This window comes from Necator americanus, chromosome II, assembly GCF_031761385.1.
Source record: "Necator americanus strain Aroian chromosome II, whole genome shotgun sequence".
In the NCBI taxonomy this organism is placed as follows: Eukaryota; Metazoa; Nematoda; class Chromadorea; order Rhabditida; family Ancylostomatidae; genus Necator; species Necator americanus.
The window spans coordinates 7,161-22,012 of NC_087372.1; the positions used below are offsets into that span (position 1 = coordinate 7,161).

Here is a 14,852-nt window from a genome sequence, read left to right on the forward strand (position 1 = left end):
TCTTAAGCTGGCTGGCAGTCCATCCAGGTCGCTGTGCCGTTCGCACTTCTAATGAATACCGATGCAGACTCCCTTCCTCTCGAGTGTCCTCATTTCCTCTTTCACCACCTCTGTCCAGAAATTCCGTTTTCGTCCAGGTTGCTTCTTCCAGCTCTAACCTGACAAACTCCTAAGAGCTTGTTGAACAAGGCGCCGATCTCCTTAATATATGACCAAAGAAGCGAAGACGATTTACTTTAGCCGCTCTCAAATGTCTGTGCAAAATGTTGATGTCTCGCACATGTCATCAGCCGGTAGACCACATCAATTTCTGCGTAAAAATCTTCATTGAGGCATACCCTAGGCCAGAAGTAGCCGTCTAAGCAGCTTTCGTTCCATGCATTCAAGCCTCTCCATAACCGTTGATGGTGCTGCCCTAGTCTCTGATCCGTACATCATGATGGGGCGATTTGCGGATAGGTAGACTTGCAGCTTGACTTCGTTGGTGATGGAGGTTGACCACAGACATTTCGTTAAGGAGTTAAATGCAGAAGTGGCCTTGGCGCACCTTTGCTAAACATCTCTCTAGTAGCTGTCGTTGCTCTTCAGCGTAGAGCCCAAGTAACAGGACTCATCGACGAGTTCTATCGGTTGTTCGTCCACCCTGCTCCCTGTTCGAGGTCTCGAAGAGATCCACATCTGCTTGCATTTATCAGGGCGTAGACGTAGTCCATAGGCTGCAACCAGAGCAACCTTCGATACAAATTTGACAACATGTTGAAGTTTCGTACTGCTTTCCGCGAATATAACAACATCGTCGGCGTACTCGAGATCAGTCAAGGGGCACCCTGATGGTGCTAATATGATGTCGCCACTGGTCGACTGTTCTCGCATAATGTCGTCGATGGCGAAATTGAACAGGAAAGGTCCTGCCACTGCCCCTTGTCTTACTCCAGTTGCCAACTCAAACGGTGTTGTACATCCGGCTGGTGTTCGAACTGCAACAGTAGTTCGTTGATTCATGTCATCAAGCATGCAGACGAACTTTTCTGGTACTCCATCGGTGCGGAGCACTTTGAGAAGACGGCCTTGGTCAGGAGAGTCGAACGCGGCTTCAAAGTCGTGTTGCTTCATCGCGATGTTTAATGAGTCGGTCCAGGATAATGCGTTTTAATACCTTGTACATAACACGCACCAAAGAGATTCTTCGATAATTCCTAGGGTCGGATAACTTCTTGTGGAGGGGAATCATGGTAGCGTGTCTCCACGAATCAGATATCCTTCCGTCTATCCATATTGATGATCTTTGTCATCTCACGAATCCCAGACGGAGAAGATATTTTAGCATTTCTGCGCTAATCCCGTCGTCTTCCATTTTTCATTTTTTGAATACAGACTAGAACCTCCGACTCGGACGGTGGTCCCTCGTTAACCGCATATGTCGGTCTATAAACGTGCTCGAGTTCAGGAGCTGACGGTGCTAGCCGGTTCAGCAAGGTCTTGAAGTGTTCCCTCCAAATTGGAAGGGTTGTTTCACCGACAGCGACTCCACTGGCAGTGTTGAGGACAGGAGGAAACCTTTTTATTTTGCCGCTATACTTTTTTCGTAGAGCATAGGCTTTCTGCGGGTTCTTGTTCTCCCATGCCTCCTCAAACTCCATGTTGCAGTTGACGAGTTGACGACGCAACTTTCTTCTAAGACGCTTTTCCTGGTTGAAGTCACCAGCGCTGCGCGCGACACATACACAGTTGTACGTGGATTTCGTTTCCGCAGATGCAAAAGCAAACTTCTTCCGCCGCAATGGAACCGGGAGCGTTTCCCTTGCATTGTCCTGGATGCACTTTGCGATCGCTAAGCTTCTTCCTGGTCCGTACTCCAACATGAATAGACACACGATGGCGGAATTTTGTTCTGCATTCGTCATCTTTCAGTCCTGCCATTTCGATTTTCGGTTGAAGAGGAACTCCTCGGTTTCTCTTGTGGAATCGTATCTTGAAGGTGAGAAGAACTGGACGGTCAGAGTCGAACGCGGCGTCCCAAACAGCTCTAGATTTTCGGATATCTGACTGGGGAATGTTCCTCGTCAGAACGTAGTCGAGCTGAAGCTTAAGAGTCCTCATCTTCCGCTTGCGCTGCTCTTCAGGCGTTAAGAGGGTTGGCGCTTGCCACGCGAGCTGATGGCGTCGATGATTCCTGTTAAACGTGGAAGCGATGATGAGGCCTGTCTGTTCGCACAAGTCGACCAGACGGCCACCGTTGTTCGACGTGCGCCTCGCAGGATAATACCATTTTCCTAGCCTATCGGATTGTTGTTCGAGTCCCATCTTTGCATTTGTGTCGACTCCGACAATGACCACCTGCTGACTTTTTAGTTTAGACATCAACGCAATGAGTTCATCATAGAAAGCGTCCTTACTGTTGTCTTCAGCGGTTTCTATAGGTGCGCGAGCACTTACGATCTAGAGTCTACGTCCTCTGAGATCCCGCAGTCGTAGAAAGGCGCATATAGACGACTTTGAGCCAAGTTCCTCCACCAGGTTCTTGTAATCGTTTCTCACAGCCATCGCGCTGCCACCTACTTTGTTCTCATCAGCATCGCCGCAGTATATGGTGTAATTTTCGATGCTGATGACGGGCCGATCTCTCATGCGTGTTTCCTGCAGTGCAACAAAAAGCACACACGGATATCGCAGAAGTCTGGATAGAGCGGCTTGTTGAAGTTCACTCGATTGTGTTCGGCAGTTCATCGTGACGAAATGAATGGTTGTGGCCAAAGATTCCATGCTTCAGGCAGTTGACCTTTCAGGTTATGGGCTTTGGCAATGTGCTGGGCGACAGCACCTTTTTGCAATATATGGGAATCTTTCGCCATATAACAGTGCAGGTTATATAGCTCGTACGTTCCCAATGCGTACACTCGAACGCCTGATTGCGTTTAGTTGAAGCGGGGCCACCACGTGCAGATAGCAATCAGACTCGTATTCGCGACCCCACATGTATATTACTTCTATGATTAAGTTTTGACTACTCAAGTTTGAAGTTATGCTGTCACTGCCCCGATCGGCGCTGTGGCTGTGGTCGTGCTCGTACTGTGGCAACGTTAATCTGAAGACCCGCATGGCAACTAATCAAGAAAGCATCTAGCACCGGAACACTATAACATTTTTGAAGAAAGAATATTTCGAAAGAATTTATCTGAAGTAAATTGTCGGATTTTTCTCGTGACAATCTTGTTATCCTTCTGGTTTTGCTACAATTTTCAAAATACATTATCTGACCATCCAATTCTACCCAAAGACCAGTTTTATCCAAGGAGCATCCAGAACCAAAGTTCCCTTCCCGACCTATTACATGCTTGCTGCGCCTAAGTCCAAAAAAAAACGGAAACTTCGACCTTCGGTTTCATTAAAGTGAGGGACCGTGTGCGAAAAGCTGACCGAAAAAGGACGGATGCAGATAGACAGACAGGTAAAAAAGTAAAAGAAATATACAACCATGCTGACCTAAAAAAGGTAGCGATGAATTGAAAAAGAAAAAAAAAAGAAACTGATCTCTTATTCTTTTCTGAAAGAATAATGTGAGTAGTAATCCACATCGATGCCGAACACTGGCTAGTGTTCCTGGATTGTTTTTTTTCTTTCTTCTTCTCAAACATCTGTTAGCCTTATACAGCAAATTTTACTGATTTTGAGTTGACTCGAAAAAAAAGACTGTAACCACCTAGCAGTGAAAATTTTAAAGTGAAAACTGTAAAGAATCTCCTTACAGTTTTCACTTTTACTACCGATGGGAGGGAGTCGAGATAGGAAGAGAGTGAGGAACGAGGCTCTCCTTCATCGTCACTGATGTATTCACGTGAGGAATTATAACTCACTAAACTCTATTGTACATAAGCCTAAAGCTGGTCTAAGCTGCCTGAGAAAGAATCCACGTATTGCTAAGTTAGGGAAGTTCGGGATTGCTTCCCTTGTACTCCCACGTAATACTGCAGAAACCAAAAGGACTGGTCTTGTTCAGCGACTCTCAATGATTTCTTTGAGTTTGACATGGTTCCTACGAATGACTCACCGATGAAAACTGTGCAGAAACAAAACAAAGCAGACCAACAAGAACTAAGCGATCTCTCCACGTTTCGTGCAGTCACGAGGACTGCATAAAACATGCGTATCGATTGAAGGACATCAAAAATTGCATGGGACCTAAAAGCTGTAGACCTTATTGCATATATTCGACAACCCATCGTTACTGCTTGGCGATGTGATTACTTTTCTAAAGGTGAGTTCTCTGGTCTTACTCAAACATCTGCTTGAGTGATCGCATCGTCATCCCCTCGCCCTTATCGAAAGCCACGCCCCACCAGGAGAGCGGCGAGAGATCTGTCAGCCTTGACAATCCGCTGATGCGCATACTGATCTGGCTGTTGATATTGTTTCTGATCTGTGGTAAGTAGAATCGATGCGTCCTTTAATGCGGTCAATCTCTACAGAAGCACTGTAGGTGCTGTAGTGTAGTTAACTCTTATGTGGTTTATTCGGTTGGTTAGATGGCGCGTGGGCGGTGACTCTAAAAACGTCGATTCATTGATATTCTAAAGTCGATTATGGAATGACTGGTTTCCTTCTCCGTATGGCTCGCTTTGTCCAGGATTTTTAGCCCTGTAACTGTTTCCACACCGTTTCGAATACCAGAATCACTGGCATATCTTCTCCAATATCTCCGTGTCCGATCGAATACACGTGACGATTGCGCATTTAGGATCGAAAACAAACGTTGAAGAGTGCCGAAATCAGAATCTTTGCGAAAACGGAGGGACGTGTTTGTTAAGCGCCGGTAAGCACTTAGATTGATCTATTGATTTCTGTGGAGGGTAACATTGGTGCAGGCAGCTGAGCGGAGAAGTTTCTTCTTGAACCTTTTTTGAAAGTCAATTATAACGTTGCTTTTTTCATGAAGTTTTTTGTTTTCTTTTCAAGTTTTCCTCGTTTTTATACCTATTTTATTTCTCCTCACATAGTTTTACTTTCCATTCCACAACTAGATTTTGGCATCTGGGATCAGTACACAAATATTAACATTACCACTGTTGTTGTTGGTATCATTTATATTCTTGGAGGACACTGTGGTGCTCAGCAAATATAACTTTGATTATATTTGTTGGTTACTATACCGATTGTGAGTTAATTATCGATTGATCGTGCAATATTGTCCAGTTCTATGAGTTTAATGTCCTTACTTACCGAAAACAAAAAAACAGGAGCGGACCAACGGTTGTAAAGTGATATGCGAGTTCATCTATTGGATTTCCTCGTCAGGTTACCACTCTTCTATCGGTTCCAAATCCGATAGTGAGTTAATTATCGATTGATCGTCACTACTATTATTATTATTTATCACTTCAAGTAAAAAGGAATGCATTAGTCCTCTTGGCTCATCCTGAGTGTTGTTCGAGCTAAACTCTTCCTTCTCGAATTTCTACGTACCTATCCTCAAATTTGTATTATTCATTTATTCGTTCTTGCTTACAGTTTTTCTTCATATCCTATCTTTATGTGATATCGATGAAATATAATAACTTACAGTTACAAAATTGTTCTCTTTGTGACTCTACTCTCTCCTCACATTTCGTACTCTTTTATGCCTAAAAAAACAACGTCAACTCTCAATTACTAGTGAGAATGGGCACATTGATTGTATTAGTTTTATAAAGTTACCTCAAATAGGATGAATCCTTTTATGCTCTAGAGTTAATTGAGTGTTGAGGGCGTAATAATTACTATAATTGAAGACAGCTAAGGAAAATCTTCCGGGTGATTTCGTCCATTTCTTCCTAATTGCAGTAAAAAAACGGCCCGGAAGATACGGCTTCAGGCGTTTTGGCGCACTATTTTCTACAGGGGGTTCGATTGGAGCGCGCCAGCCTTGTGCGGCGCCACATCTTCCGGGCCGTTTTTTACGGCAATTAATTAGAAATGGACGGAATCACCTCCCTCTCTGTAGTCTTCCATCCCGTATACGAATACTCCACCTGAAATCTGCACCATCTCAGATTCGTGGGGGGGGGGACAGAGGGAGAGAGAGCGATAGGGGGTTCACGACGTTGAGTCCATTGTATAGGCCAGTTACACGTTCGTAACCTCAAACGACTCCGAATTGAAGTGAACGTGGGGGCGCATCCCAAGCGGATTGATTAACGCCAGAAACTTTGAACTTTAACTTTATGTTGAGGAATTCAAATCTGAATGCATTTTCGTAAAACCGATACTTAGTTTAGATACAAGCATATTTAGCTGATTTCAATCCTTTCTCCTTGAAAACCGTCCACCAATTTAGTTTATATTCTGAATGAGTGCCATATTGGTTCTCTCCGTGTGATGTAGCCCCAGAATTTAGCCCGGACGGTTTGAAATTTTAAAAAATTTAAAAAATCGGACTTGGCCCATCCAACAACTAATCAGTTGTACCAGCCTGGTCTGTCCTTTACATCGCACTGAAAATTACGGTGGCTGGTGGGTCACGCAGTCCTATCGATTTTGGTGTAGTAGTTTGGCGTGTTTTTCCCCTCATTCTTCTCCTTGGACAGCCAGCACTAGCGGTGTCATAGTACAATCCATGATTACCAATCTTTTCACATGGCACCATCCGTCATCAACATTTAAGCTGGTCGAAGCTGGTTATCACGTCGTTGCACAAATAATGTCCGGAAGATTTCGAGTGGTTTTCAAGTGCGCAGCGGTTGACGTGCTCAAACACATGGCTTGCTCAGTGAGCTTAGCAGTCGAAGAGAATGTTGTGGTGACGTTTTCTTTTCTGGTAAATTATGAATTCCCAATATCTCCTGAAGATTACAAACTATACTAAAAATTACACCGGTTGCATTAGAATAAAGGGCATAATTAGTCATCAATTAAAAAAGAAAGGAAAAAACAACATTCGTTAAAGCATGATGTTTATGAGAAGGACGCCATCTTTCCGTTACGCGTACCAGAACTAGTTGAGCGAAGAGATGTTGTCGACTTTTTCCCTAAAAAATAAATGAAATTGGAGGATCTCTTCTCTTGAAGAAGCTCTTGTGAAAATTTGAATTTTTGTGCAATTTCTGGCATTTGAGCCTTCCCTGCGATCTCCTTACTCCTTTTTTTTTCTACTCTCATCGTTTTTGTTGTGTTTTTTTTCCGTTTGCGGAGGTGATTATTACAAATGTTTTCTGTTTTTATTCATTCTAGGAATGTCCTGTTAACGATTTTTTCACTATTCCTTTAAAATTGAATTTTTTGCGGGAAAGCTAATGTTTTCAATGCTACATCATTATATTTCTACTACTATATCAATAATTAACAATAGTTCAAGTACTAAATTGTTAAATTTCGTCTTTCAAATACTGTATTATGATATTTGTTTTCCAATTGTACGATCGTGCTTGATTTCAAGCACCGTTTCAAGTAATTAAAGGCATCACCCCACGAATCTGAGGTACGGATTTCAGGTGAAGTATTCGTATACGGGATAGTAGATTATAGAGAGGGGTGTGATTCCGTCCATTTCTTCCTAATTGCCGTAAAAAACGGCTCGGAAGATGCGGCGCGTGCACAGGGCTGACGCGCTCCAATCGAACTCGTAGAAAATAGTGCGCCGCAACGCTCGATGCCGTATCTTCCGGGCCGTTTTCTACGGCAATTAAGAAGAAATGAACGGAATCACCCTTCTCTCAATAAGCTACGATCCCGTATACGAATACTCCACCGGAAATCCGTGTCACCCCAGACTCGTGGGTTCACGCCTTTAAGATATCTGTCAGGCTAAATTTACCAGTTATCCGTACACATAGCAGCACCTCCTTATTTTTCCCAAACCGAAAACAAATTGTTGGTGTTGAAATTTGACGTTCCTTTTTCCTAGTTTTTTATCGTAGTGTTTTTTTTTTACTTTCCATATTCTTCAATTTCACTATCAAAAAAACTTCCTTACAGATCTACCGGTTGGCAGGAAATGTGAAGATGATGAGGTCTACCACATGGATTACTGCTATTCGTTTAACGAGCAGCCTATGCGATGGAGTGAGGTATGTGCATACTGGGTAACTCCTATGATTTGCGGTAGTTGAAAAGATCCTTCAGGCAGCAATATATTGCGAGGATAGAGGTAGAACGCTATCGTTGACTGAAACCAACGATGACCAGACTTTTTACGCAGGATATATCCAAGGAATGATATCAGCGACACAAGCATGGAGTGAGTTGAGTTACATTGTTTTATCACATAATGCAATTTATCATTATCAATCTATCCATTTAGGACCTGATGTGACTGGCGTGTGGACCTCAGTGCGTTCTGTTCCAAACGGATCTGAGCCTGCATGGGTGGCGTTTCCTGGATCCTATGTAGTGAATCGACAGTATTGGCAGCCAGGAGAGCCGAATATTTATCCAAACTATGATGGTGGGTATTGATTTTATCGATTAAACGATTAGACAGTTATCGCTACTTTATTGAGGAATTTCATTGGCGCATATTAATGACACTTACAATTGTTGTTAAAGGCATCATTCCACAAATCTGAAGTGGTGCGGATTTCAAGTGGAGAGTTATTATGCGGGGTCGTATATTATGGAGAGGAGGGTGATTCCATCCATTTCTTCCTAATTGCCGTAAAAAACGGCCCGAAAGAGGCGGCGCATGCACAAGACTGGAGCGCTCCGACCGAACTCCTTGTAGAAAACAGCGCGCCGGAACGCTCGAAGTCGTATCTTCAGGGCCGTTTTTTTACGGCAATTAGGAAGAAATGAACGGAATCACCCTCCTCCCCATAATCTACGACTCGTATAGGCATAACCCACCTGAAACCCGCACCACCCCAGATTCGTGGAGTGATACCTTTAAAGAACTCCACTAAAGTCTTACTTCAGACGTCTGTGTCTCTTTGCAACAAGAGACAATGTATCGAAGCTGGATGTCACAGTCATGCAGTGCCCTGAATTACGTCGTATGTAAGAGGAAAGCCGTTGATCAAGGTACTTATGGATCCAGTTATTGATTAAAGCTTATAATCCACTTTGCCTTGATGGCAAACGATTGAAAGTTTGAGAGTTTTGGACAGAAGGCAGCGTATCACAAAATTAACGATATTGTGGTTTCTGTGACACAATATAAAGTCCGTGTTGTAGATTATGAGTATAAGCGTGGCTCCGTTTAATTCCCTATAATTATCCTGAAAAACGGTGTGGGAATCGGCTTTAGTTCCCACGAGGTACTTCAGAATGTGCCACCTTCGCACATGTTTTAGGGTGGTCACTAGACCTAATTGATTGTCGACCGCTCGCTCGTGGATGCGGCGCGTGTGCTTTTATAAAACTACTTTATTACTGGCTAATTCCTTTTTTAAGTATCCTCTAAAAGTCGAGCGGCACAATGCATCTGCAGCACAGGATACGTTGGACTTAGATGTGAACAGCGCAGTGGTGGTAAGTTTTGTAGTTGTTTGTTTAGTTTCACACACAGAATAGCAATGAAATCCTATGCTAGAAGGCTCTCCCCAGAACGTCTCGTGCGCATCGGTGCCGTTCGAGTTTGCGTGCCGTAATGGAGGCACAATTCACGTGGAATATGCATCATATGGAGCTGTTGTAAGCATATATTTATTAAATAGTTTGGTTAGAGTAAAGGAATCACATTATAGTTTGACAATCTGAAATAAAAAAAAGTGGCTGATGAAAAGCATCACTTACGGTGAGTTAGAATATGTGTATACAAAAATGTTTACATTGTATATACAGAATTAATCATTGTTAAGATATTGACTTTACGTCGTTAATAGCCGATCTCCGGGACGATATACGGAGAATACATGTTATCCACTACTGTGTAAAAAGAAAAATTGTCTGTCTGTCTGCGTGCCTGCCTTTGGACCATGGATAGCATGTGGCAGCATACCACAAAATATGCCATGTACTGATCTCTCCACGAAAAGATAGGGTGGCAAGAATAGATCACGATCATAAACGCGATCACACCCAATTCCAATAACTAGTTCAGAAAAACGGTGTTTGAAACGACTATGTCGAACGAATTTTCCTACGAGGCTCTTAAAGGCATCACCCCACGAATCTAGAGTGGTACGATTTTCAGTGGAGTATTCGTATACGGGGTCGTAGATTATGGGGAGGAGGGTGATTCCGTTCATTTCTTCCTAATTGCCGTAGAAAATGGCCCGGAAGATACGGCTTCGAGCGTTCCGGCGCACTATTTTCTACAAGGAGTTCGATTGGAGCGCGCCAGCCCTGTGCGGCGCCGCATCTTCTGAGCCGTTTTTTATGGCAATTAGGAAGAAATGGACGGAATCACACCCCTCTCCACAATCTATTATCCCGTATACGAATATTCCACCTGAAATCCGTACAACCTCAGATTCGTGGGGTGATGCCTTTAACAAAACGTCACGCATGCGAACGCTGGCATACGCGCAGCATTTGGGTGCAGGGTTTGGGCTGATGATACTGTTTCTCTCGCTCGTTGGCGGACACGGCGTGTACGCCTGCGCTTGCATACGTGAGTTGTTGTTAGGTGCCTCGTAGGAAACTTTGATCAGCAGGGAAAAAAGGAATGATAGAAAAGATAACAACATGAGAACTACTGAAAACTCATACTTTTAATGCACATGCTACCATGTGTCGATAGCTCTTTGCACTTCACGTATAAAATTCCACCTAGGTACCTACCACCACACGCTCAGACGAGTTACAGCCTCAAAAAAGTTTTTTAATACTTTTCTTCCTAACTTCGATGGCACGCTTCTGTGGTTGCACGATAAAATTAAGAAGTTAGCTAAAAAGTGAATTTACAAATAATCTGGAATTAGTCATAACAGCCAACACTGTGAGAAAAAAGAAGATACTTTTCGAAGTGAACGTCGAGTTGTTTGGTCCTGGGACGAGCTATCATTGCCAACTGCGAGCTCTTTGTTTTGTGAGGCGTCAAGTATAAAATTTCGTTGAACTCTGCAATACATAGGTTTTATAACGGCTGTTGCAGGAAATGCACAGCTGTATCAGATTTCTACATTCCCCTTAAAATTTCACTGAGATCTTCTTATGATTATTGGAATAAATTAACTTGAAGTCCTCGTTAAACTCAGTCGTGAATGATGTGATTTCTGATGATTCCTGCTATATTTAAGGAGGGATATGCTTGCTCAAGGAACATGTTGACGGTAACGCAGACTTGCGTTCATCCAAACTCATTGAAAACTATCACTAACAAGTAAATTTTCGGTGGTCCTTGTTTTTCTTTTTGAAACTGATTGACACTTCCTTTTATGTTTTCAGGTGTGAGGGCCTTAATTACTGCAATATCCAGAAATTGACAGAAGTGTTTCCCGAGACTCCATGCCCTGTACAGGACGAGCTGTACCTCCACTATCGTTTCACATGCCCGGAAGGTACGATTTCTTAAGCAGTTATTCATTTCAGTAGGCTGTTGTGGATTCGTAGAATGGGCGTAGATTTTATCGCCACATGATAGATTCACCTATGCTTACGCATAGGTGAATCTATCATGTGGCGATAAAATAGCACCTAGCTTCTCCTGATGTGAAGTCTCTCTTAATTTTTTTAAACCCCAAGTTTTCAGCAGTTCGATAGACCCTGCTTACGCAGGGTGAAAAGGGAGTTAGGGAGGAGGAAGGATAGGGGAGGCTCGCAGAAGACTGATCCAGTCGAACTGCGCCTAGAGCTCGAAGAACCGTTCTTGGAGCACAAAGATTGTTCTTAGCTATGAAGTGCCTCGTTCAGATTTCGATAATTCGACTATTCCCTGTGCATCGCATCAGTTCTCTGGTGTAATGAAGAATATACTTCTCAATAAGCTTTCACTACACACAAATACTCGCAACGTTCTTTTCGCTCAGACGTTTATGTCCGTCTTTTTACGTTAATGAAACAAAGAGGTAGATAGAGCTGAATCTTATAATGCTGTAACGTTTCCAAACTCTCCAAACAGGCCTCTCTGCAATCTGCATCCGACATTTTAGAACGATCTTTGTGCTCTGAGAACGGGTTTTGCGCTCTAAGTGCAGTTCGATATGAGCAGTCTTTAGTGACCCCCTCCGCCTAACTTCTTTTCCCTCAATCATAGTCTTATTATAATGATTTAGAAAATCATTCCGTATGCCCCTCTGGTGCCTTTTATATGTCTGGCCGATGTTTCGTCATAAATACGAAGCGAAAACGTGTGTCGCAGTCAGCAGCGCAGCAGGCTTGTCGTAAGGAGGTACCTTGGATGCGTTTTCAAAATCATATTATCAAAAGGAACTGTACAGAGGACTTTATTTTTTTTAAATCTTTCCTAAGTTTAACAAGTACTTTTTTCGTTTTTCAAATAAATGAAATGCTCTGATGTTTCTAGGAGCACATGTTAGCCATTGAGCTTGTCTAGACTTTGAGTGAGTTATCACGTCCTGATTTAGGGTGGATATCTGGCATCGAATATCGATTCATCTGTGGATAGCGAACTTTCAAGACAAGTTGTTCGTCAAAGCAAAGAAGATGACGCTTTTTGGATCGACTTAAAAGTCAACGGGGAAGGCTATCCTGTGTGGAGTGATGGGAGCAATCTCCTGTACAGGTTGGTTTTATCCGAAGTTTTAGTTCGATTGATACTTCAGTATCAGATTTTAATTCCTGGAGAAAGAAAAGCGTTGCCTTGTGTTTAGAAACAAGGCCATTCAACATTCCATGTTTGCTATTTGCCTCGATTAATAGATTCACCTCATACTGTCTGTCCGTAGTCTTGTTTCTAAACACTAGACAGACTTTCTTTAGTCGGAAGTTAAGTTCTTACGTCAGATTTCTAAGAAATCAATTCCTGTAAGGCGATTTACTTAGTAGATTTGAACTGAATGGCAATTTTCTTCATAGATTATTCCTCTAATGAACCAAAAAGACTAAGAAAATATTGAATGGGCATTATCTGGATAAGTTCTCGTGGTTTCCAAGCGAGAAATTAACTTCCAGCAAAAATTTCCTGTAGGTATGGATTTTGTTCAGTTCATAAACATTCTCATTTTTCTCGCACAATATTACAGCCACAACTTTAGAATTGGCTAAATGTTGAACACATCAGGTTTTATTTGAGAGGCTTCAGTTTTCGGTTAGTTCGACTTTATCACAAATGCTCGGTATAATTATTCATTGAGCCCTCAAAAAATACAAGCACATCTGAAAGAGAATCAATCATTAAGTCCAGGTTAGGCGGCTTTAGAGACGCGAACTCTACGAACGCTTTTCGCGGCAACTCGTTGCCTGCTATAGCCAGCAGGACCGCCGCCACTTGGTGCAGGTTTCTCCTCTTCATATCCTTCCTCCGGAACTTCGATTTCAACGATTTCATAACCAGAGTCACCAGTGGTGTCCTGCTGAGGAGTTTTGCTAACAACAGGAACATCGGAAGTTCGCGGTGGGCATGGACAATATGAGGCATCTCCTCCTGGAATTCCAGCGTTTCCTGGTATTCCAGGTTCACCGTTCTGCCCCTTAGCACCGTCGTTTCCAGCTGGTCCTTCTGGTCCTTGTTGTCCTGGTTGTCCATCCTGACCAGCTTCACCATCCTGGCCAGGCTGTCCGGAGGGACCAGCCGGTCCCGCAGGTCCTGCTGAGCCGGGTTTACCACGTCCTGATTTTCCGTTCTGTCCAGGGGCTCCAGGTTCTCCCGGTGCGCCATCATCTCCAGGTGCTCCAGCGTCACCCTGATCTCCAGGTGTCCCCGGTTGGCCGTTTTGTCCAGGTGCTCCAGGCTGTCCAGGTGTGCCATCAGAGCCGGCCGGTCCTTGCTCACCATCAGCGCCAGGTTGTCCTGGGGGTCCTGCGGGACATTTCGGGCACCCGCGATCGTTTCCAATGTTTCCACCATTTCCTATGGAACCAGAGGCGCCATCCTCTCCAGGTGCGCCGTCTTCTCCAGGAGCTCCAGCTTCTCCTGGTGGTCCTGGTGGTCCCAGAGGGCAAGTGTTGGGCCCTTCGGCGCAATTGCAGGACCCACCTGCTTGCTTCTTCTTGCGGTGAAAAACGCTGCGCACTTCGCGAACTGATTCCTCACGAATTGATGCTGTCATGTGGCTCCAAGCACTGTTGGCGTTGAGCTTAAGGATTAAAAGTAAGGATAATAATGAATGATAAGAAGCAATGATATGAACACAAATTTTCCAATAACTTACTTTAAACTCATCGAGTTCTATCAAAGCGTCGTCATAAAAGTTGTTGATGTCGTTCAACATGTAGCCAACAACTCCTATTGCCAATACAATGCTGACTCCAGAAGCCAGTGAGGCGAGCGCTGCCAAATTCTTTGCAAAAGACATAGGAGCTGATGTTAATCATGAGATGTCATCGCTTATATATGAGGACGATGCCGCCCAGGGTCAAGTTCAGCTAACGTAACGACAAGTTTTACGGTCGAGCTAACCCTGCACCGGATATGTAGTTTCGATTTTGGCGTACGCTGAGGATTCAACTTTCATTAGGCGTTCGTCGACTGACATATGAGGAATGAAAATGTTTCAGAAAGCAAAATCTCGTAGAAATGCTAGACCAATTTCCACTTCACTTGTCTTAGACGAGCAGAAGTATGGGGATCCGTGCAGGAACCACTGCAGAACAAATGCGGCAATTACGCGGTATTTTATTCAGGAACAGCTTCGATGAGAAACTTATTTGTCATAAAGTTGACCATAATGATGTATTCGCTGATAGTGGATGCTCGAAATGCACTCAATTTTCTGCAAATGTGATGATGATACGACAATATGATACATGATAAATGGTACAAAAGGGTGGGAAAGGTTTCCTCCAGGAAATTTCGCAAGAGAATTTTGAAAGGCAAATTT

At 43.5% G+C, this 14,852-nt stretch overlaps 4 protein-coding genes across 7 annotated transcripts; 1 reads left to right on the top strand and 3 right to left on the bottom strand.

Moving 5' to 3' along the window:
* Window positions 1–564: 564 nt before the first annotated feature.
* On the bottom strand, window positions 565–1,113 carry RB195_016413 (uncharacterized protein; the record flags this gene model as incomplete). The annotated part of the gene is made up of 1 exon (XM_064182932.1): window positions 565–1,113. One exon carries the CDS (start codon window positions 1,111–1,113, stop codon window positions 565–567), a length of 549 nt encoding a protein of 182 aa, XP_064038813.1.
* Window positions 1,114–1,334: 221 nt separating this feature from the next.
* On the bottom strand, window positions 1,335–2,763 carry RB195_016414 (uncharacterized protein; the record flags this gene model as incomplete). Of its 3 annotated transcripts, XM_064182935.1 has the most annotated exons (3): window positions 1,335–1,688; window positions 1,768–2,439; window positions 2,560–2,763. In XM_064182935.1, 3 exons carry the CDS (start codon window positions 2,761–2,763, stop codon window positions 1,335–1,337), a joined length of 1,230 nt encoding a protein of 409 aa, XP_064038814.1. The 3 variants fall into 3 exon arrangements, with proteins under 3 accessions (XP_064038814.1, XP_064038815.1, XP_064038816.1); XM_064182934.1 differs by lacking the exon at window positions 1,335–1,688 and having other exon boundaries at window positions 1,699–2,439; window positions 2,560–2,628; XM_064182933.1 differs by lacking the exons at window positions 1,768–2,439; window positions 2,560–2,763 and having other exon boundaries at window positions 1,335–1,640.
* A 1,616-nt stretch (window positions 2,764–4,379) lies between these two features.
* On the top strand, window positions 4,380–12,729 carry RB195_016415 (uncharacterized protein; the record flags this gene model as incomplete). Its single annotated transcript, XM_064182936.1, has 13 exons — window positions 4,380–4,422; window positions 4,736–4,810; window positions 7,948–8,039; window positions 8,095–8,209; window positions 8,273–8,416; window positions 8,884–8,988; window positions 9,361–9,438; window positions 9,500–9,600; window positions 11,151–11,233; window positions 11,299–11,411; window positions 12,126–12,241; window positions 12,438–12,595; window positions 12,684–12,729. The coding sequence occupies 13 exons, from the start codon at window positions 4,380–4,382 to the stop codon at window positions 12,727–12,729; spliced, it is 1,269 nt and encodes a 422-aa protein (XP_064038817.1).
* Window positions 12,730–13,217: 488 nt separating this feature from the next.
* RB195_016416 (uncharacterized protein) lies at window positions 13,218–14,507 on the bottom strand (the record flags this gene model as incomplete). Of its 2 annotated transcripts, XM_064182937.1 has the most annotated exons (3): window positions 13,218–14,108; window positions 14,184–14,332; window positions 14,432–14,507. In XM_064182937.1, the coding sequence occupies 3 exons, from the start codon at window positions 14,505–14,507 to the stop codon at window positions 13,218–13,220; spliced, it is 1,116 nt and encodes a 371-aa protein (XP_064038818.1). The 2 variants fall into 2 exon arrangements, with proteins under 2 accessions (XP_064038818.1, XP_013291124.2); XM_013435670.2 differs by lacking the exon at window positions 14,432–14,507 and having other exon boundaries at window positions 14,184–14,327.
* Window positions 14,508–14,852: the final 345 nt, after the last annotated feature.